This window comes from Lynx canadensis, chromosome E3 (assembly GCF_007474595.2).
Source record: "Lynx canadensis isolate LIC74 chromosome E3, mLynCan4.pri.v2, whole genome shotgun sequence".
NCBI lineage: Eukaryota > Metazoa > Chordata > Mammalia > Carnivora > Felidae > Lynx > Lynx canadensis.
In genome coordinates this window covers 25,028,698-25,052,592 of record NC_044318.1, presented here as the reverse complement: position 1 = coordinate 25,052,592, position 23,895 = coordinate 25,028,698, and the positions used below count along the sequence as shown (strand labels likewise).

At 41.9% G+C, this 23,895-nt stretch overlaps 2 protein-coding genes across 5 annotated transcripts; one reads left to right on the top strand and one right to left on the bottom strand.

Annotated features, from left to right (window-relative positions):
- The first annotated feature begins 3,656 nt into the window (after positions 1-3,656).
- PSPH (phosphoserine phosphatase) lies at positions 3,657-23,508 on the top strand. Of its 4 annotated transcripts, none has more exons than XM_030300122.1 (8): positions 3,657-3,932; positions 6,781-6,911; positions 8,715-8,838; positions 15,857-16,015; positions 16,706-16,840; positions 17,310-17,455; positions 20,684-20,832; positions 23,034-23,508. In XM_030300122.1, exons 3-8 carry the CDS (start codon positions 8,816-8,818, stop codon positions 23,139-23,141), a joined length of 720 nt encoding a protein of 239 aa, XP_030155982.1. In that variant the 5' UTR covers positions 3,657-3,932; positions 6,781-6,911; positions 8,715-8,815; the 3' UTR covers positions 23,142-23,508. The 4 variants fall into 4 exon arrangements, with proteins under 4 accessions (XP_030155982.1, XP_032447439.1, XP_030155983.1 ...); XM_032591548.1 differs by having other exon boundaries at positions 20,684-20,836; XM_030300123.1 differs by lacking the exon at positions 8,715-8,838.
- On the bottom strand, positions 18,933-19,532 carry LOC115503757 (cell division control protein 42 homolog). The gene has a single exon (XM_032591550.1). It carries the CDS (start codon positions 19,515-19,517, stop codon positions 18,942-18,944), a length of 576 nt encoding a protein of 191 aa, XP_032447441.1. The 5' UTR covers positions 19,518-19,532; the 3' UTR covers positions 18,933-18,941.
- Positions 23,509-23,895: the final 387 nt, after the last annotated feature.

Sequence of the window (23,895 nt, the reverse complement as noted above, 5' to 3'; positions counted from 1 at the left end):
AGGCGGGGGTTGGGGGGGGGGAGTGGATGGCGGGCATTGGAACCTCTGATCTATAGCCAATTGGTCAGAAGCACAGACAATAACCCGAGCTTGCAGCTGGTATCTAAGTGTGTGTGTGTGGGGGGGGGGGAGGCAGGGGAGGGCAGCCTTGTGGGACTGAGTCCTTAACCTGTGGGATATTATGCTTTGAGAAGACAGTGTCAGAATTGAGTTAAATTATAGGGTGCCCAGCTAGTGTTGCAGAGATTGTTTGGTGTGGGGTAAAACTTCCGCATTTGATGACTAGAAGTCAAGTGTTTAGGGCAAGTAGTAAAAAACAACACAGGAGGAAAGAATTGGGTTTTTCCCTACATAGGAAGGAAAAAAAAAAACCAAAAAAACAACCCTGAGTTTTTTCTGTTTTGATTACATACCTATAACTTATTTATTTTATAACTGGATATTTGTACCTTTTGGCCACCTCCACCTATTTCACCCTTTCCCCACTCCTAAAGCATTTAGTTTTAATTGATTTGCAAATTATTAAAAAATTAATAAATGTTTTTAAACTAATCTCAACTACTATAAAATCAAATAAAGTAGAAAGGTAAATTTTTCACTCCTTTTACTCTCCTTGATTAATTGCTCCCCACAATTACTATTGACATACACAGAGTTTTTCTTCTTTCAGAAATGAGAATCAAACAATATATATTGTTCTGCAAACTGCTTCATTCACAGGACATATCATAGACCTATTTCCATGCTGTGACTTATTTTGAATGTTATTTTTAATGTTGACATTAAATTGTATTTTCTTTATATTATTTTAAAACATTTATATATTTTTATGTATCAGTATTTAATGTGTTGATAAAAATATTGTGTCTCATAAAATGTATATATACACACAAATACAAAAATCTGTATACTCACTGCCATTAAGTCACTCTATAATCTCTTCTCAGTCTCATTTTCTTTCCTGTATCCAGAGGTAACTACCTTCCTGAATTTTATGTTGTAAGTTATCACTTATGATATTAAATGATATTCTCTTTTTTAAGTTTCTGTCAATGTCTGTATGTATACAGTATTGTTGTGAATATTCTTATATGTGATTCCTGCTACTTATGTGCAAGAGTTTCTTCTGAGTACATTTCTGAGGTGGAATTTCTGGGTCATAGAAAATGTGCATGTTCAATATCATATTGTTTCTAGAGTGATCCAATTTACTCTATTTTAGAAGCCTATTTTAGTAGCATTGAATTATTTTTTAAAAAGTACATGATTCTAACATAATCATCAGACAATATATTAGCTTATAAAAATGTGATCTATAGGAAACCTCTCAGGAACACTACTAGAATTACTGAATTGCTTTTTACTAACCAATTATAATTAAAACTTTGCAAATAATTTGCTAATGTTTTTATTATATTGCATTGTATTTGGTTCACATGTGCTATTTAACATTATTCCAGAAGAAGAACAATGAAGCATAATGTAATGTATTTGTATGGTTATGCTTTGTCCAGCAACATTACTCCATGATTGTTACATGCATGTATCTAGGACCACCATTAGCTTCCTCTGGACTTTTTTTTTTCTTTTTTTTTTAAATGTGGTTTTTGTCTACAACACTGCCCCCTCATGACCACAAGTGTTAGTACAGGTGTGAATGTGAGGTAGATAGAGACAGTAACTGACAGATTTTATTTATTCAGTACAAATATTTTATTTGAAATGTGTTTAATTTTAAACATGTATGAAGTATGAATAATAGCAGAAATTAATTCTACCTTTTTACATTATTGTACTTGGGTTTCTTTTCCCCTAGAAATACTCAACTACCATTTATACTTATATACAAATACTTGGTGTTTAAAAAAATTTTTTTTAATTTATGTTTATTTTTGAGAGAGAGAAAGAAAGAGTGCGAGCAGGGGAGGGACAGAGAGAGAGAGGGAGACACGGAATCAGAAGCAGGCTCCAGGCTGGGAGCTGTCAGCACAGAGCCCCACGAGGGGCTCCAACTCAGGGACCTGGAGATTATGACCTGAGCCAAAGTCGGTCGCCCAACCCAGTGAGCCACCCAGGCACCCCCCCCTTTTTTAAATTTTTTAAAAATATATGTATTTTTGAGAGAGAGAGAGAGAACAAATATTTGGTGTTCAACATCTTGTTTCTTTTATTATACTTATTTCTAAATTACATACTACAAAATATAAACAGGTTCTTGACTAGATCGTTCTTTTAGACCCCCTTATTTTGCCCTCTCTCATTAATTGTATCATTTTTTTACCTCATATTTCAACATTTATTTATTTTTGAGAGGCAGAGAGAGACAGCACAAGTGGGGTTGGGTCAGAGAGACAATGAGACACAGAATCTGAAGCAGGCTCCGGGCTCTGGGCTGTCAGCACAGAGCCCCACGCGAACCCACAAACCCTGAGATCATGACCTCAGCCGAAGTCCGATGCTTAACCGACTGAGCCACCCAGGCGCCCCATTTTTTACCTCGTATTTCAAAACATCAAAATTCCTTCTCCCCATCCTTCATCAGAACCATCTTTGGCAGATCTGGGAGAAATTAAACCAGGTGTGCCCCAAACCTGTTTTGGCACAATGTTTTTTACAAATGAAATCTGAAAATACTGAACTTCAGGGGCACAACTGAGCAAAGAGCAGCAGCACTCTTGCTTCTGGATAGAATTGTGTTGAGAGGTTCTGTAGCAGCCGGCAGAGAAGCCGTGACAAAGTGTCCCGCTCCAGCAATATCGCCCCCTCTGCCTGAGTGACCCCTTGGAAGGAGTCTGCAGAACTGTCGGCATCTGAGGTTTCAGGCTGTGTTTGTTCTAAGGTGGGATCTCACTGCCCAGCTCCCGCGGGTTGAGCCAAAGGTTAATGTTTGGAGGTGCTCACCCCTTATTTATTGTAGTCAACTTAAAAGTAGCTCGGCAAGTGACTCCTAGAAGAAAATAAGATGACAAGGAAAAAAGAATGTAAAGACTCATTTTGTTACGATTTTTTATATTTTAGTTGCGAATATAAGTAGTTTTGCTTTTGATAATACACGTTTTTGGTTAAAAAAATTTTTTTTATGTTTATTCATTTTTGAAAGGCAGAGAGACAGAGCACAAGCAGGGGTGGGGCGGAGAGAGAGGGGGACACAGAATCTGAAACAGGCTCCAGGCTCTGAGCTGTCAGCACAGAGCGGGACTCGGTGTTCGAACTCACGAACCGCGAGATCATGACCTGAGCTGAAGTCGGATGCCCAACCGACTGAGCCACCCAGGCGCCCCGATAATACATGTTTTTTAATTGAAATATAGTTGACTTATAATACGAATATAAGTCGCTACCGAAATTCTCTTGAGACCTACATTGCTACAAGAGCATAAGGTCAAACGCGGATTCAAAAAAGGTCCCGAAGGAGATTTCATTAATTGCAAAATTAGCGCAGAGGTCCCCGGCTCTCTCACAACCCTCCTCCCAAGCGCCGGCGGCGCGGAGGGCCCCGAAGGTAGCCTCTTGCCCCTCCCGCGCAAAGTGGAGGTGGCGAGGCTCGCGGCTCTGCGGGAAAACGTCCACCTCGTGCTGCAAGTCTAGGGCCGCAGGCGCTGAGCCCCCGCAGGGAGGAGGGGCGGGCTCAGGGAGCCCCGCCCAGGGGGCGGGGCCAAGCGTTTCTCCCCAGCACCGCTGTGCAGAGTCTGAATCTCCAGGGTCTCCAGTTTAGAAAAGCCTATGCAAAGCGTAGCAGAAGCCAAGGTGCTTATCAGCAGATCTCTTATGATTGTTTGGTAAAAGCTCTGCGGGTCTGCACAGGTCGCCTCCCTCGGAGCTCGGCGACTGAACGTCGGAGCCGGCCCTCGGCCCCCCTGCAGTCGGAAGGTTACAGCAGCGGGAGCCAGAGAGGCGGTGGCGGCGGCCCAGGAAGGAGCAGCAGCGCCCGGGTGAGTCTGGGCATGTGTTTATCTCTCCGTGTGCCCAACTTTATGATTTACCCGCCTTCCTTTTCCACATCCAGGGCCTCTGATTCTACGTGTGCTTTTCTTAATCGGCGTAGGTAAAATGGTTCATGGGATTTCAAGACTTTCTTTTCCTCAATTTACTTTTGAGTAGTTTTCCCTTGTTTTATGTCACTGTTACCAAACGGCATGAATGAATGATGCAATCCTGCATAGGAGAGTCATCAGTACAAGATTAGGAAAATCTCCGAAATTTAGTGTTGCAGTGTTTGACTTTGTCATTTTCTCTCCCATCGGAATTAGAATTTTAAGTAAGTACCTACCAGCTACATTGTTGTAAAGGTACAACTTCAGTTGGGAATTAAATCATTCATTCATTAAACTTGTTTACTATGTTTTCTTTATAAGTGACTTGCATATTGTAGTTACTCTTTAAATATTTGACTGACCGGTATTGGAATGAGGATCGGGGAAGAAAATGATAAAATGCAGATTTCTAGATTTTATTACATCTACCTGGTAGGTTTTCAATATAATAATAGTGCTATCACTTTCATGTTGCTGAAATAAAGTAGTCAGGACGTTTTAAGTTTTCAGATAATTTGATTCATGCCTAATAATTTTTTAAAGTTAATGTTTTCTTGATATATAATTCAATGCAATAATATGCACCCACTTTAAGTGTACATTTTGATTAATTTTGACAATTGCATACACACTTTTAATCACCAGCACAATATAACACTTCTGTCACCCCTGAAAATTTCCTAAAACCTCTTTGCAGTCAGATCTCCCCACCCCTAGCCCTGCTGACCTGATTTTTGTCATTGTAGTATTTGTTTGTATTTTCTAGTGTTTTGTATAAATGGAATTATGTTCTTTTGTGTCCGGCTTCTTTTGGTATAAAAGGTTTTTTATATTTATCCCCATTTTTGGCATGCAGCACTAATTCCATCCTTTTTGTTGCTGAGTAGCATTCCATCGTAAGGATATACCACAATTTATTCATCCACTTATCTGTTGATGGACACTCTAGTTTGGGGCTTTCACGAATAAAGCGCTCTTTGATTGCTCTTGGATAAATCTCCAGGGTGGGATTGCTGAGTCTTATGGTAGGTATGTGTTTATTTTAAGAAACTTGCAAAATGTTTTCCAAAATGGTCGTACCATTTTCTATCCCTGCCAGCAGTGTATTAGAGAGTTCAGTTTTTCCAGGTCCTCACCAATACTTGGTGTGTGCAGTCTTTTTTGTTTTAGTCATTTGCCTTTTGAGTTTATCTGCATACCTTCTTTTTTGGAATGTCTATTCAAATATTTTGTTCATATTTTATTATAAGTTGTTCGTGTTATTACTGTGTTGTAAGAGTTCTTTATTCTGGATACAAGTGCTTTGTCAAATATGTGTACTGTAAACATTTTCTCCCATTCTGTGGCTTGCCTTTTCCTTTTCTTTCTTTTTTTTTCTATCATGAAAAAGCTTTTGAAGAGCTTTAATCTTGATGAAGTTCATTCTATCACGTTTTCCTTTCATTATTCATGTTTTTGGGGCGTTAAGAAAGTTTTGCCTACCTCAAAGCTGTTGTGTTAGCTATGTATTGCTGTATAACAAATTACCCCCAAACTTGGGAGCTTAAAACAACAAATATTTATTTTCTCAGTTTCTGGGGGTTAAAATTCTGGGAGCAGCTTAGCTGGGTGGTTCTGGTTTAGGATTTTTTAAGCGGTCACAGTTGGCCAAGGTGAACTCACCTAATGTTGTATTGGAGAAGATCTGCTTCCTAGCCCGCTCACATAGTTGTTGGCAGGATTCAGTTCCTTGAGGGTTGTCGGACTGAGGGCCTCAGTTCCTTTCTGGCTGTTTGCTGGGGGCCCCTTAAGTTCTGCCACACAGGCCTCACCATAGGCCACCACCAATGTGGCAGCTGTCTTTTCTTAGAGTAAGGGAGAGGCTGGGGCATGATGGAAGCCACATTCCTTTTTGTTTTTGAAATTAACTAAAAAACTTGGATGAGAGAAAGGGAACACAACCTTTTTTGAGTTCAGTAAGGACTGTATTTTGAGCCTTCCCTTTCAATCTCTTTGCTTTTTCTTGACTCATCTTATTTCTTTTATCTTTTTTTTCTTCTGAGATTTAGCATTGTTGTCTACTTTTTAAAAATTGATGAGGTTATTTTTTTAATGTTTATTTATTTTGAGAGAGAGTGTGTGCAAGCGTGTGTGCATGAGAATGGGGGAGGGGCAGAGAGAGAGAGACAGTGCAGAACCTGACTCGGGGGCTCCATCCTACAAACTGAGATCATGACCAGAGCCAAAATCGAGAGTCGGATGCTCAACCGAGATACTTCTATTTACAGTTTTGATTATGAGGATTTTAATTCAAAATTGTTGACTTTGTTCCCTTGTTATTGGGCAGCCAGACTTTTCTGTGACTGTTCTTGGAATATTGGAGACTTTGTCTCTTCGTTTTGAAGACAGCTGGGTCTGTTTTGTAGTCTGTTAATGTACCTAAGTCAGCTTCCCTGTGTTTGCATTTTGTTCTCTCAATAGATCCTCTTTTCTTCCCTTGTCTCTGTGTTCTGCTGATCTGGTGTAGGTGATTTCCTGTCAGACCTGAAGCTTTTGCAGAATCAAAGCCAGAGAAAAGTGTGTGTACTCCTCTGCAGTCCTGAAAGGAGGCAGAAGTCCAGCGTCTTGCAAGGGAAGCAGTCTTAGGGAACTTTGCATCTGACCTGTCTTTGTACCAGTCCTACCAGCTGGGAGAGTGAAGCTAGACAGTTTCTTTCTTCTCTTGAGTCTGAACCTTGATGTTCATTTCCTTCTTCTTTCTTTCTAGGCTCTTGCTCTTGCAGAACTCCCAAGATCTCATAAAGAAATTTGTAGTCAGAACTTTATGCTGCATTTTTATTCAGGAAAGAAGTAGGAAGAGAAGAGTGTCATTTCCTAGGAATCCAGCACTGGAGAAACGTGAGTCTGATTTGTTTTTTGTTGCTGTTAATTTGTTTATCAGTGATCAGTTTCCTCTTCACCGGAATAAAATTGTGCACTGTAATGTATGTGGGGTGCATAAAATCTCAGGTTCCCCAGTATAGCAGTTCCTTTTTTTTTTTTTTTTTTTTAATCATAAATGCATTCGCCAGGAACCCTAGGCTTAGTTACTGGAGGATCTTTGACTCTTCACTGATCCAGAAGCTTCTCAGGATCCATTGGTGCATTGTTGCAGTGCCCAGAGGGCCTGAAACAGACTCACCCCTCCTACCAAAAGTGACATCCATTTAAGCCTAGTAAGTTTTGTTCTCTTGGATGTGCTTGACCTCCGTAACCTCTGTACCAACTTGTATTTGTTCTTACACAAGTGAAGGTAAGAGGTCAATCCTAACAAAAGAGTAAGTTGGTGAAGGTGATCTTGGGTGCCTCTCATGGGATACATAGATGGAGAAGTTCAAACAGAGTATTTGTGGAGAGGTTTTTCCCTCTTATCCAAAATCAGAGCTCCTAAGGCTGGCCCTGAAGGAAAATATACTTTTGTACTTTTGGAGCTGGGGGTGAGAAGGGGTTGTCAGCAGAGGCTTCTTTACCATTGGCCCCATGTTTCCCCAAGATGGATCAGCTTGGGGTCAGGCAGACAGGAGACCTGTTCTGACCCGCAGAAGGGCAGTGGTTCATTGCTCAGGACTGGGCCTGGGAGCTGCCATGTCAAAGCACATACCCTTCTGCTAGGATTTCTTCCACCTCCAGCCCTGTTCCCCTCCCCACAAAGGCCAGATGTGAGGGATCCAGAGTTCATTCTCTAGCAATGATTTTTTTGTGTGTAAAATTCTAATGTACACAATTTACTTTGAAGCACCTGAACTTAGCAGATTTTTCCTCCCTCTAGCTATGAGAAATTTGAATAAGTGTGAATTGTGAGCCACTCCTGGTGAAGACCATGAAAAAACAGGCAGCCAGAAGTGAACAAGGAGGCAGGGCATTTTACAGTGCTGGCCATTTGTTCTAAGGTCTAAGTAGGGAGCCAAATCTGTGTAATCCTAGGGGTTGGAGGGCATATCCCCTGACATGAGCATTCTGTGGGGCAAAGTTAAGGTTATATAATCCAGCTGTGTCTTCTAGGGAGGGCATGGAGAAAGAACCAGCCTTCCAAGTAAATTCAATGTGACTTTTGTCTCAAACATCCTATTTTCTTTGTCTTTGGTACACAGTACAATCCAGGAAGCAGTTTTCTGTGCTTCTGAGTCATAAGTCAGGACTAGTGTTCATCTGGGGATATGGAAATCAGTCCTTACTTTATTTCAGGAAATGTGTGTTTCCTTTCATATCTGAGGCTGATGGTCTGGCTGAAGCTATTGCTATTATCAGTGGTCAAGAAGAGGCTCAAGTCACTGACTTTTCAAACACGAACAATAATGATTTGTCTGATCATCTCAGTGAGACTGGTAGCCTCTTGAACATGGTGCCCATTGTGTACTTCTCAGGTCATAGGCTTAGGCACAGGGTGGCAGTGTGGACTGGCTTTGGTCGTACAGGTTTTGAGGCTTCAGGAGCCGGTCAGTCATTCTCAGGAGTATTGCCTGTTCTTAGTGACATTGTACTACCTCATGCACAGTCTTAAAAGGTTCTTTGGCCTGTCCCATTTATCTCCTTTTAGCTCCTCTTATGTTATTTGTCTGTTCCTTGCTTTCCCTCTATTTGCATGTGATTGGTTCTCTTATGCTCGGTGGGATTGCATTGCATTAACTACCACTCCTCTGCTGATAGACTTCTGTCTTCTAGGCTTGTATAATGAGCCTGCCTAGCCATGTGATATGAATTGCATCGATTCCCTCTGGACCAGAGCCAAATGAGTGGTTACTGAGCCACAGAGAGAGTGGGATATGAAGCTCCTTGATGTTCCCGGGTTGGTGGAAATTTGATGATTTATGAAACCTGTTTCTATCTACTGGCCTCCCAAAGAATGTGCAGACTTTCTTCTTTCACTGTTAATGAATCATTACCCATTGTGTTGTCCAGCTAGCAGAACTTTGGTCTGAATTCTTGATGAAAATCTCTGACATTTCCTGAATCCACATAGGTTCTTATCAAATGTTTAACCTTATTTAGTTCTGCTTAATTTATCCACCTCTTATTTATTCACCATCTTTTATGTTGTTTTGTGCATTTGAGATCCAAGTTTTAGTTTTTTTAGCCATCACTTGGGAGCTGTGTGACCTTGGGTAAAGCATTTAAGTATCTCATACCTCTAGTTGTTAATTTGTGAAATGGACACATTAATATCGTTCTTGGAGAAAGGCATGGGATCTGACCCAGATGATGGCTTTGAGGTTTCTTCCAGCTTCAGAATATACGATGTCCATTCTGTTCTATTGGTTAGAGTATAGTCATCATTGCTGGTTAAGGATTTTGATTTGATTTGATTTGATTTAATTTTTATAAAGTTTTTATTTACTTTAAGAGAGTGAGAATGGGGGAGGGGCACAGGGAGAGGGAGAAAGAGAGAATCCCAAGCAGGCTCCGTATTGTCAGCGCAGAACCCGATGCGGGGCTCCAATTCATGAACTTGGAGATTATGACCTGAGCCAAAATCAAGAGCTGGACGCGGGGCGCCTGGGTGGCTCAGTTGGTTAAGCGTCGGACTTCGGCTCAGGTCATGATCTTGCGGTTTGTGAGTTCAAGCCCCGCATTGGGCTCTGTGCTGACAACTCAGAGCCTGGAGCCTGCTTTGGATTCTGTGTCCCCCTCTTTCTCTGCCCCATCCCTGCTTGTGCTCTGTCTCTGTCTCTCAATAATAAGAGACAAACGTTTACAAAAATTATAAAAAAAAAAAAAGCTGGATACTCAACTAACTGAGCTACCCAGGTGCCCCAATTTAATTTTTTTAAGTTTATTTATTTATTTTGAGAGAGAGAGAGAGATTGAGCAAGCATGAGCAGGGGAGAAGCAGAGAGAGAGAGAGAGAGAGAGAGAGAGAAAGGAGAAAGAGAATCCCAAGCAAGCTCTGTGTTGTCAGTGCAGAATATGACTTAGGGCTTGATCTCATGAACCGTGGATCATGATCTGAGCCAAAATCAAGAGTCAGACACATAACTGACAGAGACACCCAGTCACCTCAAGGATTTTAATTTTAGGCTGATAGCACTCTAAGTTGGGATAGTTTTATTGAGGATAATAATCTACTCAATTCTTGCTGAGTACTCAATAACTTCTTAGATTCAACTCTATTTAATTAATGAAATATTTATTTTGCACCTGGTGGGTCCTGGAAACAGAGATGAAAGATAATTCAGTCAAGGTCCTTACCCTGAAGGAACTCCCATCTTAGGAGAGAAATGGGAGTGACTAATTAATTCTCTGAAGGAATAGGAAGGAGATAGTGTAGTATAGGGAAGGTTATTTAATCTGCATCTTGAATAATAAATAGGAATTTGCCCACTGGACATGAGGACTTAGGTGATTTCAGACAGAGGGATTGGCATTTGCAAAGGCATAGAGGTTTAAAAAACTGACATTTAAGGAACAAGACATCTTCTGTATACCTTGAGCATAAGTTGTGTGTATGTGTGTGTGTGTGTGTGTGTGTGTGTGCGTATTTCTTGGGAGAGAAAAGCAATGGGGGATAGATTGGTGAAATAGATAGGATCCAAATCATGAAGGGCATAAATTAATTGAATAAGAGAGACATTAGGTTAATTTATATGCTAATTATGGGGACTGGATTAGCAAGGGCATCATTAGGTCTGATATGATTAAGTCTTAACTTGATTTGATTCTAGATTCCTCAGAAGACAAACCTGGGTACAGTCAGGTACAGTAGTATACTTAAAATTAAAATGTAATAGCCATGTTAAAAAAAAGTCTTTACCTTTTAGAAATATACACTGAAATATTTTGGATGAAATGATATGATGTGCTTTGAGATAACGAGGGAAGGTGGAAGTGTTTGGGCGTGATATTATGATTTATAATAAGAAACATATTTGCTCTTGTCCTCATCTCTGGCTCCCAGCCCTTAAAACCCTTGGAATTTCCTGTGATGAGAGTGATAAAGGTGTTTCTTCTTATGTTAGTGAGGTGACTTTTAGTCTGGTGTTTCTTCCTATGTTAATGAGGTGAATTTTGGACCTCACCTAAGGATGGGGCTGTTTGCCATCAGAGCCAACCTTGGTGACTGGAGAGTTGGAACTTTGAGTCCCACCCTCCTGACCTCCAAGGAGGGGAGAAAGGCTGGTGATCTAGCTCAGTCATCAATGGCCAATGATTTAATCAGTCATGACTTCACAACAAATAAAAACACAAAGGATGGAGTTTTGAAAGCTTCTGGGTTGGGTTGGTGAACACATGGAGATGCAGGGAGAATGGGATGTTCAGAGAGGGCATGGAAGCTCTGTGCTTCTTCCCACAAACCCTGTCCTGTGCATTGCTTCCATCTGAGTTCTACCCTTTTATAATACACTGGTGATCTAGTAAATAAAATATTTCTTTGAGTTCTCTGAGCCACTGTAGCACATTAATCAAACCCAAAGAGGGGATTGTTGGAACCTCCAGTGTGTAGCAGTTGGTCAGAAGCATGGGTGACAACCTGTACTTGGCATTGGGGTCGTAAGTGTGTGTGTGTGTGTGTGTGTGTGTGTGTGTGTGTGTGTGTGGTGGGGAAGGTTCAGTCTTATGGGACTGAACCTATGGGATTTGATGCTATCTGTGGGATAGATAAAGTCAGAATAGAGTTGAATTATAGGAGACACCATGCTGGTGTCTAAGAATTGCTTCAATGTGTGGGAACGCACCCATGTTGGAATTGGGGTACAGAACCCTTGTTTGTGGGGTTGTTGATGAGGCATGATTTGCTATGATTGTTGAGGCAGGATGATGCATACATGGAATTCATGTATTCATTTTCTCTATTTTTGTATGTATTTGACATTCTGCACAATAAAAAGTTAAATAGTTGAGGGTATGTAATTCACAATTATATCATTTCATTTATTTACTCAACCTTCAGAAATTAATTGAGCATCTACTCAAAAGAGGCCTAAATTGGGGTCTTAGAAAATTTTCGATCTTAGTATAAAGAGCTTGCAATCCAGGAGTGGAGGTGACAGGCACATAAGTAAGTCTAAGATAAGTAGGAATATTATGAATTTCATATATTGGAAACAGGTCTACATTAAGTACTGTGGAAATTCTGGAGAGAAATCTTTTCCAGCCCGGAAGAATCTGGGAAGACCCTATAGTGAAGATGGCATTGAGCTTTATTTCTTCACTTAATTCAACAAATATTATTAAGCCCTACTATAGGTACTGTAGGTACTGTTCTCAGTCCTAAGGATCCAGTAGTGAACAAAGCTGATAAAGAGCCTATTCTTATGAAATTTACATACTAATGAGGACAGATAGACAATACATAATAAACATAATAAGTACATTTTTTACAGTTTATTTTGAGAGAGAGAAAGAGAGAGAGAAGTGGGGGAGGGGCAGAGAGCGGGGGGGGACAGAGGATATGAAGTGGGCTCTGTGCTGACAGCGAAGAGCCCCTTGTGAGACTCAAACTCATGAACTGTGAGATCATGACCTGAGCTGAAGTTGGATGCTTAACTAACTGAGCCACCCAGATGCCTCATGAGTACATTTTATCATATGTTAGAAGATGATAGATGTTACAGAAAAAAGAAAACGTAAGGCATAGTGAGGGAGATTAGTAAGGTTGGGTTAAGGATAAGGAGAGGAGGTTGCAGTGATAAACAGGTGGTCAAGGGTTGGCTCATGGAAGAAGGTGATATTTGGGCAAACGCTTTTTTTAAAAAAAATTTTTTTTAAATGTTTATTCATATTTGAGAGAGAGAGAGAGAGAAGGAGAGTGCGAGCAGGGGAGTGGCAGAGAGAGAGTGGGACACAGAATCCAAAGAAGGCTCTAAGCTCTGAGCTGTCAGCAGAGAGCCCGATGCAGGGCTTGAACCCATAACTGTGAGATCATGATCTGAGCCAAAGTTGGATGCCTAACTGACTGAGCCACCCAGGTGCCCCCACTCTTTTTTTTTTTTTAATGTTTATTTATTTTTGAAAGAGAGACAGACAGGGACAGAGTGCGAGCAGGGGAGGGGCAGAGAGAGAGGGAGACACAGAATCCGAAGCAGGCTCCAGGCTCTAAGCTGTCAGCACAGAGCCCGATGCCGGGCTCGAACTCAGACTGTGAGATCATGACCTGAGCCAAAGTCAGACACTTAACCGACTGAGCCACCCAGGTGCCCCTGAGCAATCACTTTTTTAAAAGAGTCATTATTTTTTACTCTTGATAAGGGACTTGGCCAAGTGGGTATCTGAGTGAAGAGCATTCCCACCAAGGGCACATCTGGAGCAAAGGCCGTGAGTGGGAAACCTGCCTAGTGTATTTCCAGAGCAGCAAGAGGACTGGTGTGGTTGGAGCAGAGTGAGCAAGTGGGAGGAGTAGGAAGTGAGGTCAGAGATGTAATGGGGGGGAGGCAGCGGTGGTGGTAGTGGTGCCAGGATGGGGGGCTGACCTTATAGGTGATTGTAAGAACTTTGGCTTTTACTGTTAATAAAATGAGGAGCCATTGAAGGAATTTGAGCTAGAAGTAAGTGTGACATAATTTGGTTTATAGCTTACAATGATTACTTTGGCTGTTATGTTAAGAACAAAAAACTGGGACGGGAGACCTTTTAGGAGGCTATTGGTGCAGTCTTGGCAAGAAATATTCGTAACCCAGGCTAGAGCAATAGCAGTGGATAGTGTGAGAAGTGGTCAGATTTGGTTAGGCTTTCAAGGTGAAACCAACATAATTTCTTGAATGATGGGATATGGGTTTTGAGAGAAAGAAAAATGTCGAGGGTGACTGAAAAATGGAGTTGCCATCAGGGGAGAGAAGGAAGGTGCAAGAATAGCCGTTTTGGGGAGACAAGAAGATCAGGAGTTCAGTTTTAGACATGTTTACCAGACACCTGAATGAGGTCAGGAAGGTGGTTGGAGTTTGGAGTTTGGGAGAGAGGCCTGGGGTCCAGGTGTATATTTGGAAGTTACTGTCATAGAGATGACATTTAAAGCCACAAGCCCGGATGAATTCATTGAGGGAGTGGGTGGGTTAGAGAAGACCAGGGGTGGACCATGGGTCGTTGCATCGGTAAGAGAACGGAAGAGAAGCAACCAGCAAAGGAGCCCAGTTCACAGGGGGGGATGATATGTGAACCTGGGAAGTCAGTCCTCTGAGGTGAGGGATCTGCTTGAACAGGAGCATGATGGTGGTAGAAAAAGAGATTATAGATAATTAATAGCATACATGTTTAGTATTCATGTATTTTTAAGTTTCCTGTTTAATGGAAACTTCATTCACATCGAGGCTGATGTTAGTTTAGTTTAATACTCTACTGTCTTACTGGATTCATTAATTTGCCTTCTCTTTCCCCTTCTTACTGGGTCTCCAGTGAAACTCCTGTTTCCTATTTGGTAAGGGTTCCAAACGGGCTGGCTCTAGTTTGCCAGCCCTTGGCTGAAAAGATTTTTTCCCCCGCAGGTCAGCTTTGACCTGGATCATTCTTACAGATGCATTGGTTAGAAATCAGTTATGAAGTAGGTTGGCCAGTTCCTTTGAGTCTGTTTTTAGCCGGCATCTATTCTAAATATAGGTTATTTGCATCATCTGTGTGGCCTCGTACATGACATATTTGATGGGAGACTGGTCTAGGTGACCTCTAGGATCCCCTTCACCCTCAAGATTCCAGTTCAGTGATTTTCTTAAAAAGTAAAAAACCCGCAAAATTCCTTTTGAAACTCTGTCCCCCATAGATTCTGCAGCACAGTGGTCCTCGGGGCTCTTCCTGTGAGTGAGTCTTGATCTCTTTTCATTTTCCTTCCCAGGCTCCTGATCTAACCTTTTCTGTTCCTTGTGGGCTCTGTCCTCAGCCCTCTTCTTTTCTCCTGCTTTCCACTCTCTGGTGACTTTCATCAGGCCATGCCCTCAATTACCACCTCTACTCTGGTGACTAACCGATGTGTAGTTTAGCTCTGACCTCTCTGTGGAGGCAAAGGCCTTTCAAGGTTTTCCATTACCTAGGTGATAAAATCCAAACTCCTTAGCCTGGCTCAGGGCCCCCCTTTGTGCACCACCTGGTAGCTGGACTCCATTGGGAGGCTTCCAGTATGTTATCCATCATCTTTTTTTTTTTTTTTTTTGAGAGCGAGCTCATGCACGCGAACAGGGCAGAGGGGCAGAGAGAGAGAGAATCCCAAGCTGAGTGTGAAGCCTAATGCGGGACTTTATCCCACAACCTTGGGATCATGACCTGAGCTAAAATCAAGTGTCAACCAACACTCAACCGACTGAGCCACCCAGGCACCCCTATCCATCATTCTTTCTCCTTGCCTTTGCCCCTACTCTTTTCTCTACCATCATTACTTCCTCTTCTTGCCTCTATCTCCCTGCCCCCCATGCCCAGCACACACCAAGCTGATACCCTGCCCTTTGAGAACCTACTCAGGCCACCTGCTCTTCATGATTCAGCTCCAATGACTATGTCCCTTGGAATCCCTATAACATAGGCAAGGTTAAAAGCATTTTCTCTGTGTGCCCACAGTATCTTATGCACATTTCCACTTTAGCACTTGGCCTTATTGCTATAATTATTAGGGCAAAAAGAGTTGAATATGGTTGAACATCAAATATATTTATAAGTTGGTATTTCACTAGACTGAGTTCCTGGGAGAAGAGTTTGGTCCCGCTCATTGAGACCTGACATTTAGAAGGTGCTTATTTTGTACTAAACAACAAATAAGTCTGTGTGAGTCCATGTTTATGAGGGATACACCGACTTTGATATGAATCAAAGTATATTGGCATAAATGGGCAAAATTGGATCTTTTTTATGATTATGAGTCTTTAAGTATATTTATTTTTTTTCTCTTATAGGAGAACAATTCTTCCAAGGATGGTCTCCCATTCAGAGTTGAGGAAACTTTTCTGTTCAGCTGATGCAGTATGCTTTGATGTTGATAGCACAGTCATCAGAGAAGAAGGAATTGATGAGCTAGCCAAATTCTGTGGAGTTGAGGATGCTGTGTCAGAAATGTAGGAACAGTATTTATTCACTTTATGAAATGATAAAAAATTGCAAAAGAGAGTGACGTTTCAACAACATGTAGGACCAGAGCCACATTTCTCTGATTTTTAGTCCCTGGCTATAAATCATGGGCAGTAAGCTGCTTCTTCCATCATTTACAACTGAATTCACTAGTGTACATTATCCAATCATCCATTTATACAAATATTTGTGGAAAAAGGAAAGTTGCCCCTGACAAATAAATATGGGTGACATGCTCTTAGCTCGGTCAGAGGAACGATGACCATAACTAACCAAAGAAGATGACGGGGTGGGGGATCACCATGTGTCCAGTGCTTTGTGTCATGGTTGAAAGTGTGGCCTCTGTGGTTTGCTAGAAAGCTAGTTTTGGTTCAGAGTCTCTCAGTTTATGCCTGCAGTATTATTGCTGCCTACAGTCACCAGGTCACGGACCATTTCATGTTCAGCTGCATTTGATGTGAGACGTGGCTGCAAAATCTTAGTATGATTCTCAAACAAACCTTCCATATGTTTATTCCCAGGCCTCGCTCTCACGGCATCGTAGCATGCGTGTTGTATGGTGGAGCTCTCGGTAGCACCTTCCTCCTGGGTGGACTTTGGAGGAGCTGGGGAGGTTGGGCATGTAAACTCTGGGGACATCTGACTCGTCTGGCCTGACTGTTGGGTCTTCCTCCTAGGACACGGCGAGCCATGGGTGGGGCAGTGCCTTTCAAGGCTGCCCTCACAGAGCGCTTAGCGCTGATCCAGCCCTCCAGGGAACAGGTACAAAGGCTCATAGCAGAGCACCCCCCCCACCTGACTCCTGGCATAAGGTAAGAGGAGCCCCGGTCTGGGTTCTGTCAGCACCTGTGTTTGGGGGCATGTCCTCTTGAGAATCTCTCACCATTGCTCTAGTGCTCCCTCTGTCTTGTTCTTTCAGCTCTTGCCTGTGGTCTTGTCTGGCTGGTTGGCTCTGCCCACGTCTGCCCACGTCTGACCACATCTGCCCTTCCTTACTCCCCAGGGAGAGCCCAAGCTTCCTCTTCATTTTGCGTTTCTAGGTTCATGGGCTGAGGAGACTTGTGGGATGGTTTCCTAAGCAGTCCAGCCCTACCTATTAATTTCCAAGTGCATTCAGAAAAACATTCATAAAACATTATAATTCACCAGGCGATATACCTTATGTGATGTATTTGGGCAGATGCATTTGGGAGAAAAAGATGTTTTTTAGTTTTCTCCTCATGTTTCATGTTTTTTCTTTTATATAATCAGGGTCTGGTATATTATATTTCTTTTTTGCAGGGAGCTGGTAAGTCGCCTGCAAGAGCGAAATGTTCAGGTTTTCCTAATATCTGGTGGCTTTAGGAGCATTGTGGAGCATGTTGCTTCCAAGCTCAATATCCCATCAACCAACGTATTTGCCAATAGGCTGAAATTCTACTTCAATGGTAAGACTTTAATGGTGTCATTTCCCTTTCTCATCAGTTTTAGTATCCAGTATCTTTTTTTTTTTTTTAAGGGTTTTTGTTTGTTTAATACATCTGAAAAGAACGCATGTACAAAGAATTGAGACATGTGAAAGCATTGGTTCAACACTAATGAATCTACAAGAATTAGGATTTGGGGAAGGCGGAGAAGATTACCTAAACATTTTTAAAAATTGGGGACTGCAACCAAAATAAGCAGATAAAATCCCCATTAACACTTATGAAGAGTCTTCATAAGACTCCATGATTTTTTTTACTAAACTAGAGAGCCTTAACTAGCTACTCTAGGGTTCCTCGTATGCAAAACAGAAATAAGGGGATTCCCCTGACTGGTCCCCACGTTGTTAAATGTCCTCCCCACCCCCACCTGCACCCCCAGCTTCTTCATGAAGCAGGTCTGTCTCCATCCTCCAACTTGAAAGAGGATGTGCATCATTCCACAGACATCTGTCTTCTAGCACCACCCCTCACGCTTCCTCCATCTACCAGGTCTCCGGCTGTGTTCTAGGAACACCGTATCATACGCTATTAAACTGGACATCTACGCTAAGCATGTAAGACAATGACTGACAGGGAAAAAAACCTTTTTTAATTACGTACTCAATCCATTTGGTGTATTTCAAAAGGTGCAATACTTTTCTTCATTTATCAGTGAACGAAGTTAGAAATTAACTTCAAAAAAAAAAAATCAGCAAATGACAAACAAATTTCCTTGAAAGTCATAGTCACATATAGAGTGCCTCCTAGAAAAGAGGGGCAAGACAGGTTCCACCTGCTTTCATGAGTTTCATCAAGTACTAGACCTACTCAAGGGTGGAGAGAAAGGCAACTTTCAAAAAGGAGTAAGTTATTAAATGAGGCATTTACTATACTCCTTCCTAAGAGCACCAGGTGGGGGACAAGTGTTCTAAACTAGATCTAGGAAGTGGAATGTGGAGTCAGTCCATCCTCCTCCCCTTAAGGGCTGTCCAATGGTTACTGAATTTGAAAAACATGACTAAATAAAAACAAACCCCACACACACTCCCCCCCCACAAAAAAAGAAAAAAACAAAAACAAAACCCCTAAATGTCCCAGATTATTCTCCAGAGTGGATGGAGCCCCGGGAACAGCTTCAACAGCCCAAATTAGTCTGTTACAGAGTCATCACAAGCATGCCTTGCTTTTAAACAAAAACAAAAACAAAAAAATTTTTTTTTTGAAACGACAGAACAAAAACTAGTACTAACCGCTTTTCTGACAATACACAATTACTCAAATTAACTAGTACTGAGAGGGGGAAGGGGACCATATCTATGGGCCTTGTCTCACACGAGTGCATGTGGGTAGGTGCAGGGCATTTGTCATTATTGCAAAAATGAATTTTAATTTTTAATCTTTAGTTTGATTTAACATTGCTTTTAGTACGATGCTGACACCAGCTGTGCAGAAAGGGCTCTGGAGATGTTCATAGCAGCACACATCTGCGGGTCTTCTTCGGTTCTGGAGGCTCCAGGGCAGCCAATATTGCTTCGTCAAATACATTCTTTAGGCCTTGCTGTGTGAGTGCAGAACACTCCACATACTTGACCGCCTTCAGGTCACAGGCCAGCTTTTCAGCAGTCTCTGGAGTGATAGGCTTCTGTTTGTTCTTGGCAAGTTTCTCAATCGTAGAGGGGTCATCTCGGAGATCAATTTGGGTCCCAACAAGCAAGAAAGGAGTCTTTGGACAGTGGTGAGTTATCTCAGGCACCCACTTCTCCTTCACATTTTCAAATGAGGATGGAGAGACCACTGAAAAACACACTAGAAATACATCTGTTTGTGGATAACTCAGCGGTCGTAATCTGTCATAATCCTCTTGCCCTGCAGTATCAAAAAGTCCAAGAGTATATGGCTCTCCACCAATCATAACTGTGACTGCATAGTTGTCAAAAACAGTCGGTACATACTCCGATGGAAATTTATTTGTTGTGTAGGATATTAGGAGACAGGTTTTACCAACGGCATCATCGCCCACAACAACACACTTAATTGTCTGCATTGCTGAAACAGTTTTGTATCCACTTTAAATATTTCAAATTCAATGAGAACCTCAGCTTCTCCGCCGGGGCCTAGTATCCAGTATCTTATGTAGTGTCTGTTGGGATGCAACTTAAGCAAGGTGGCATCAGAGTTAAATACTGAGGCAAAGGATACTCTTGACTGAGGTCTTTTGCTCCGTGCAAAACAGACTTGGGCCATCATCTCTGCTAGCTTTAGTGTCCATATAATCATCTATCTGTATATAAATGTCCATATCTGTATATATGTCCATCTATCTGTATATATAAGTGTCCATATAATCATCTCTCTGTATATAAATGTCTGCACGTTGATTCCCACATGACTTACTCTGTCTCGCATTATATTTCAGTTTTATGAGAGCTCTCATGTATTCAAATCAATCATAGGCTAAGGAAGGAGAGTTTGCTAGTGAGTCACTGCACTGTCGCTGCCTTGATGGGAAGGGGCAGAGAGGGAGGGAGAGGCAGAGAGAACCCTAAGCAGGCTCCAACGTGGGGCTCGATCCCAGAACCCTGAGATCATGACCTGGGACAAAATCAAGAGTTAGACGCTGAACTGACTGAGCCACCGAGGCGCCCCTCTGTCGCTCCTTTGAAAGTGCCTCCTGGCCCTTCTGTGTACCATCACAGCTGCAGCTGTGGTTTTCCATCATTGCATAATGTCTCTAGTTATGTCAAGGACTGGCTGACATCCTTAAAACCAAATAATATTAATTTAAAAATTTTAGATGTGTTAATAAAACATTTTGGATGGGTGTGAAGAGAGAGTGAGTGTGCTAATTACTGTAAGAAATAAAATTGATCAAATATAAGTTGGAATTGCCTCTTAGATGAAATTATATATTAACTTTTAAAAATTTTAATGTATTATCATTTCATGATGTTCTGCCATGTCAGCAAGGTTTGAGAATTACAACTATGAAAGCTTAGAGGATAAACCTGATTTATCCCAAGGCATTAATGATGTGAGAAGCAAAGTTGTTTATGTGGGGCTGTGGTGTAGAAATCCAGGCCGGGTCACTTCACTGAGGGCCATTTTTAGCTTTCTCAGTGACATTTAAGTGAGGGTATCATCTATGCAAAAAGCTGGCCCTACTGATAGAATTCTGTGGATCATTAACACTGTTGTAACTGCTCTTTTAAGGTGAATATGCAGGTTTTGATGAGATGCAGCCAACAGCCGAATCTGGTGGGAAAGGAAAAGTTATTAAACTTTTAAAGGAAAAATTTCATTTTAAGAAAATTATCATGATTGGAGACGGAGCCACAGACATGGAAGCCTGTCCTCCTGCTGTAGGTATTAAGTGTACTAGTTTTCTCTGGTTGTGGTTCTGTTTTAAACAGCTGATTTAGAACTTGGTATGATTGCTTAGGTAAGATAAGAGAGAAGAACATCGAGGTGTCACTGTAAAACAACCAAAACAATTAAGACACCTTCAGTCTCAATATGTCAACTGACTTTTTGCAAACCTGAAAAAAAACCATCTAGAACTTTACCACCCTGTTCCTGTGGTATGGCTGCCACCTCTTAGCCCCAGTGTGTGCTCAAGGTTTGGCTTCGATTCCCCAAATAATACCACAAATAATAATTCAGATCTTATAACTGTAATCAAAATTTTACTGTCTTTTTATATTTGACGAACTATTTCCTCATACAGTATCTTCTCCTTTTTACTGAGTAGGGAACTGAGGCTGTTGGAGGTTTGATAACGTGCCTGTATTAAAGCATTTTATTCTTCTGAATGAATGCTGTTTTCTGAGACTAGGAAACATGCTATACAGCAATGTGTCACTTTCATGCAGGACTTTGCCCTTATCAGCTCATACTAAATTAAGAAAACCTGAACCAAAAATGTAGTGGTGAGCTTTTTACTACCTAGTTTCCTGAGATCTAAAAATAGTTGTCTTTGTAAATGATTAACCCAAAGTGGTTAAAGAATCTTTGGATCCTTTTAACTTACTTGAGTCAATTCAAGATAAGAAGATGTCTTCAGATGATTTACAATCAAGGCCGAGGTTGACTAAGTCACGAATGCTGGACTAGTCCAATGAGGAGTATGTAGAAGTCACATATGCCCAGTTCTATCAGGGAGCTCCCCCTCCTGATGTCAAGAGGTGACAAAATTATAATTCCAGAGGACCCTTCCAGTCATTGGAAGATGACACGGCCTGACCGAGCCAAGGGAAAGTGTGTGCTGGCAGACGTGGTCAGAGGAATGTGTGATTTGAAGGAAGGGCAACAGCCACCATGTGCAGGCCTGGAAGGACCCAAGGGAGAAGTGACCAGGCGGGGGGCAGGAGGCAGGGAGGCAGCAGAACAGAGTGGGGATGTTCTAGGCACAGACCTGGGCTGGTCAGTGCACAAGAACTGGCAAGAATGGGCTTTCTCTTCAGCAACCACTGAAGACTTTATGTGTCAGGCACTTTGGTGTCCCTGTGAGGTCATGGGAAGCCCTGGAAGGCTGCTGGACAGAGAGGGAATGAGTTGGTGTGTTAGGACCCCGAGCGGGTGCTGGCATGCAGAAAGGAGGCTCAGTTAGGAGGCTACACTTAACTGGAAGGTAAGAATCTCATTATGTTTCCCTCCTTATGTGGTATGAAAACAAAAATGAAGAGAAAAGGCAAGTGAAAGAATTTTCAACTTCCAAATTATGTATGTAGTGTCTATATCCTGGCGGAAAAAGAGAAAATACTATGTTTTTAAATTTTTATTTATTTACTTATTTGAGAGAGACAAAGTGAGTGGGAAGGGAAAGACAGAGAGGGAGAGAGAATGCCAAGCAGGCTCCACGCTGCCAGCGCAGAGCCTGATGTGGGGCTGGAACCCACGAAACTGTGAGATCGTGACCTGAGCTGAAACCAAGAGTCTGGTGCTTAACTGATTGAGCCACCCAGGTGCCCTGAGAAAATACTATTTTAAAAATGACTACAAGAAGGTGTCACTTGGTAGAAATTAAGGAAATAACATAACCTTCAATAATTTTAATGATGGAAAGTGGAGTGCTGGCAGCAGATCCTGGGACTGTCATCTGCTTCATCCCAGAATAACACCCTCCCTGGGAGGGAGGTCTGTCAGGTTCACGCAGGGCACCTGTCAGGAGGCACTTGCTCTGGTCCTGATTCTAGGCCAGTGGGATCTCTTACTGCACTACAGGCTTCTCTTTATTCTTCCCTCTTTGAGATTGCCCGGCCTAGTTGTGAATGCATCTAGTTTAGAACTCAGATGGGATTTTACCTTTGTAAGCAATTGTATTGGTTTTTAGAGGGCTTCGGTTCTCCTGGAAGCCTGCAGTGTCCCCTGGCCTGATTGGACTGACAGCGGTGTTGCACTGACTCATTCAAGGACGCTCCCAGGGAGCTGGGGAGGCACCCCCTTGAGGCTAGGCTTAACCTCTCTTTGCAGAACAGTTCATTCTCTTCAAACACTTACTGCCCTAGGGTGCCGCTATATCTTTTTTAATTTTTTTTAACTCTCCTTTTTTCCCCTTTCTTAGGATGTTTTCATTGGATTTGGAGGAAATGTGATCAGACAACAAGTAAAAGACAACGCTGAATGGTACATCACTGATTTTGTAGAGCTTTTAGGAGAACTTGAAGAATAATATCAATTTTTATACGGTTTGTAACAACTTCGGTTAATTTTTAAAAGTTACACAGTTTGATACCGTTTGCCTAAAATTGTCTATTACAACTTAATGTATAGATTTGGTACTCATTATCTGTACTTCAAGTAAACTATGGAAAACTGCTTTTTTTAACTGCAGTCCTAGTATTATTATGACCATTAATTACCTGGATAGTTTTATAATCTTAATTCTTTATGTATTTTCCTATCTGTATTTTATTTGAAGCCTTTTAAAGGTGGATAGTAAATTAAACACCATCACTGTTGGAAATATGGGTTAGGCAGCTTTAGGTGACTATTGGTTTTCCCTGTGGTAGGTAAATAAAAGTTATCCATGTATCAGATTTGTGGCATTGTCCATTCTGCCTGTGATGTATTTCAGTATCTAATATTTCAAGCACCTTTACGTTTTTGGGTAGAAACAACAGCCAGGCAAGGAACCAAGGGGTTGGAGACCCCGTTGATCACAGGGCATAGTGCTTGTCACCACTCAGCCCCCACCAGCCCTCCCACTGGGCAGAGGGCTGGATGCGCTTTTATTAGCTCTTGGAATTTGTCAAACAGGGAATGTTACAGAGGCTTAAAAGAAAATAGAGCCTTGGAGCGCCTGGGTGGCTCAGTTGGTTAAGCTTCCGACTTCCTCTGACTCACGTCATGATCTCATGGTTTGTGAGTTCAGGCCCCACATCGGGCTCTGTGCTGACAGCTCGGAGCCTGGAGCCTGCTTCGGA

Bases quoted from the DNA above. Each gene is read 5' to 3' on its own strand.
- PSPH (XM_030300122.1), top strand. From the start codon at position 8,816: ATGAAGCTCCTTGATGTTCCCGG. The intron at 16,016-16,705 runs GTAGGAACAGTA...TCTTCCTCCTAG, and splicing joins GAGGATGCTGTGTCAGAAAT to GACACGGCGAGCCATGGGTG. The intron at 17,456-20,683 runs GTAAGACTTTAA...TGCTCTTTTAAG, and splicing joins GCTGAAATTCTACTTCAATG to GTGAATATGCAGGTTTTGAT.
- LOC115503757 (XM_032591550.1), bottom strand. From the start codon at position 19,517: ATGCAGACAATTAAGTGTGTTGTTGTGGGCGATGATGCCGTTGGTAAA.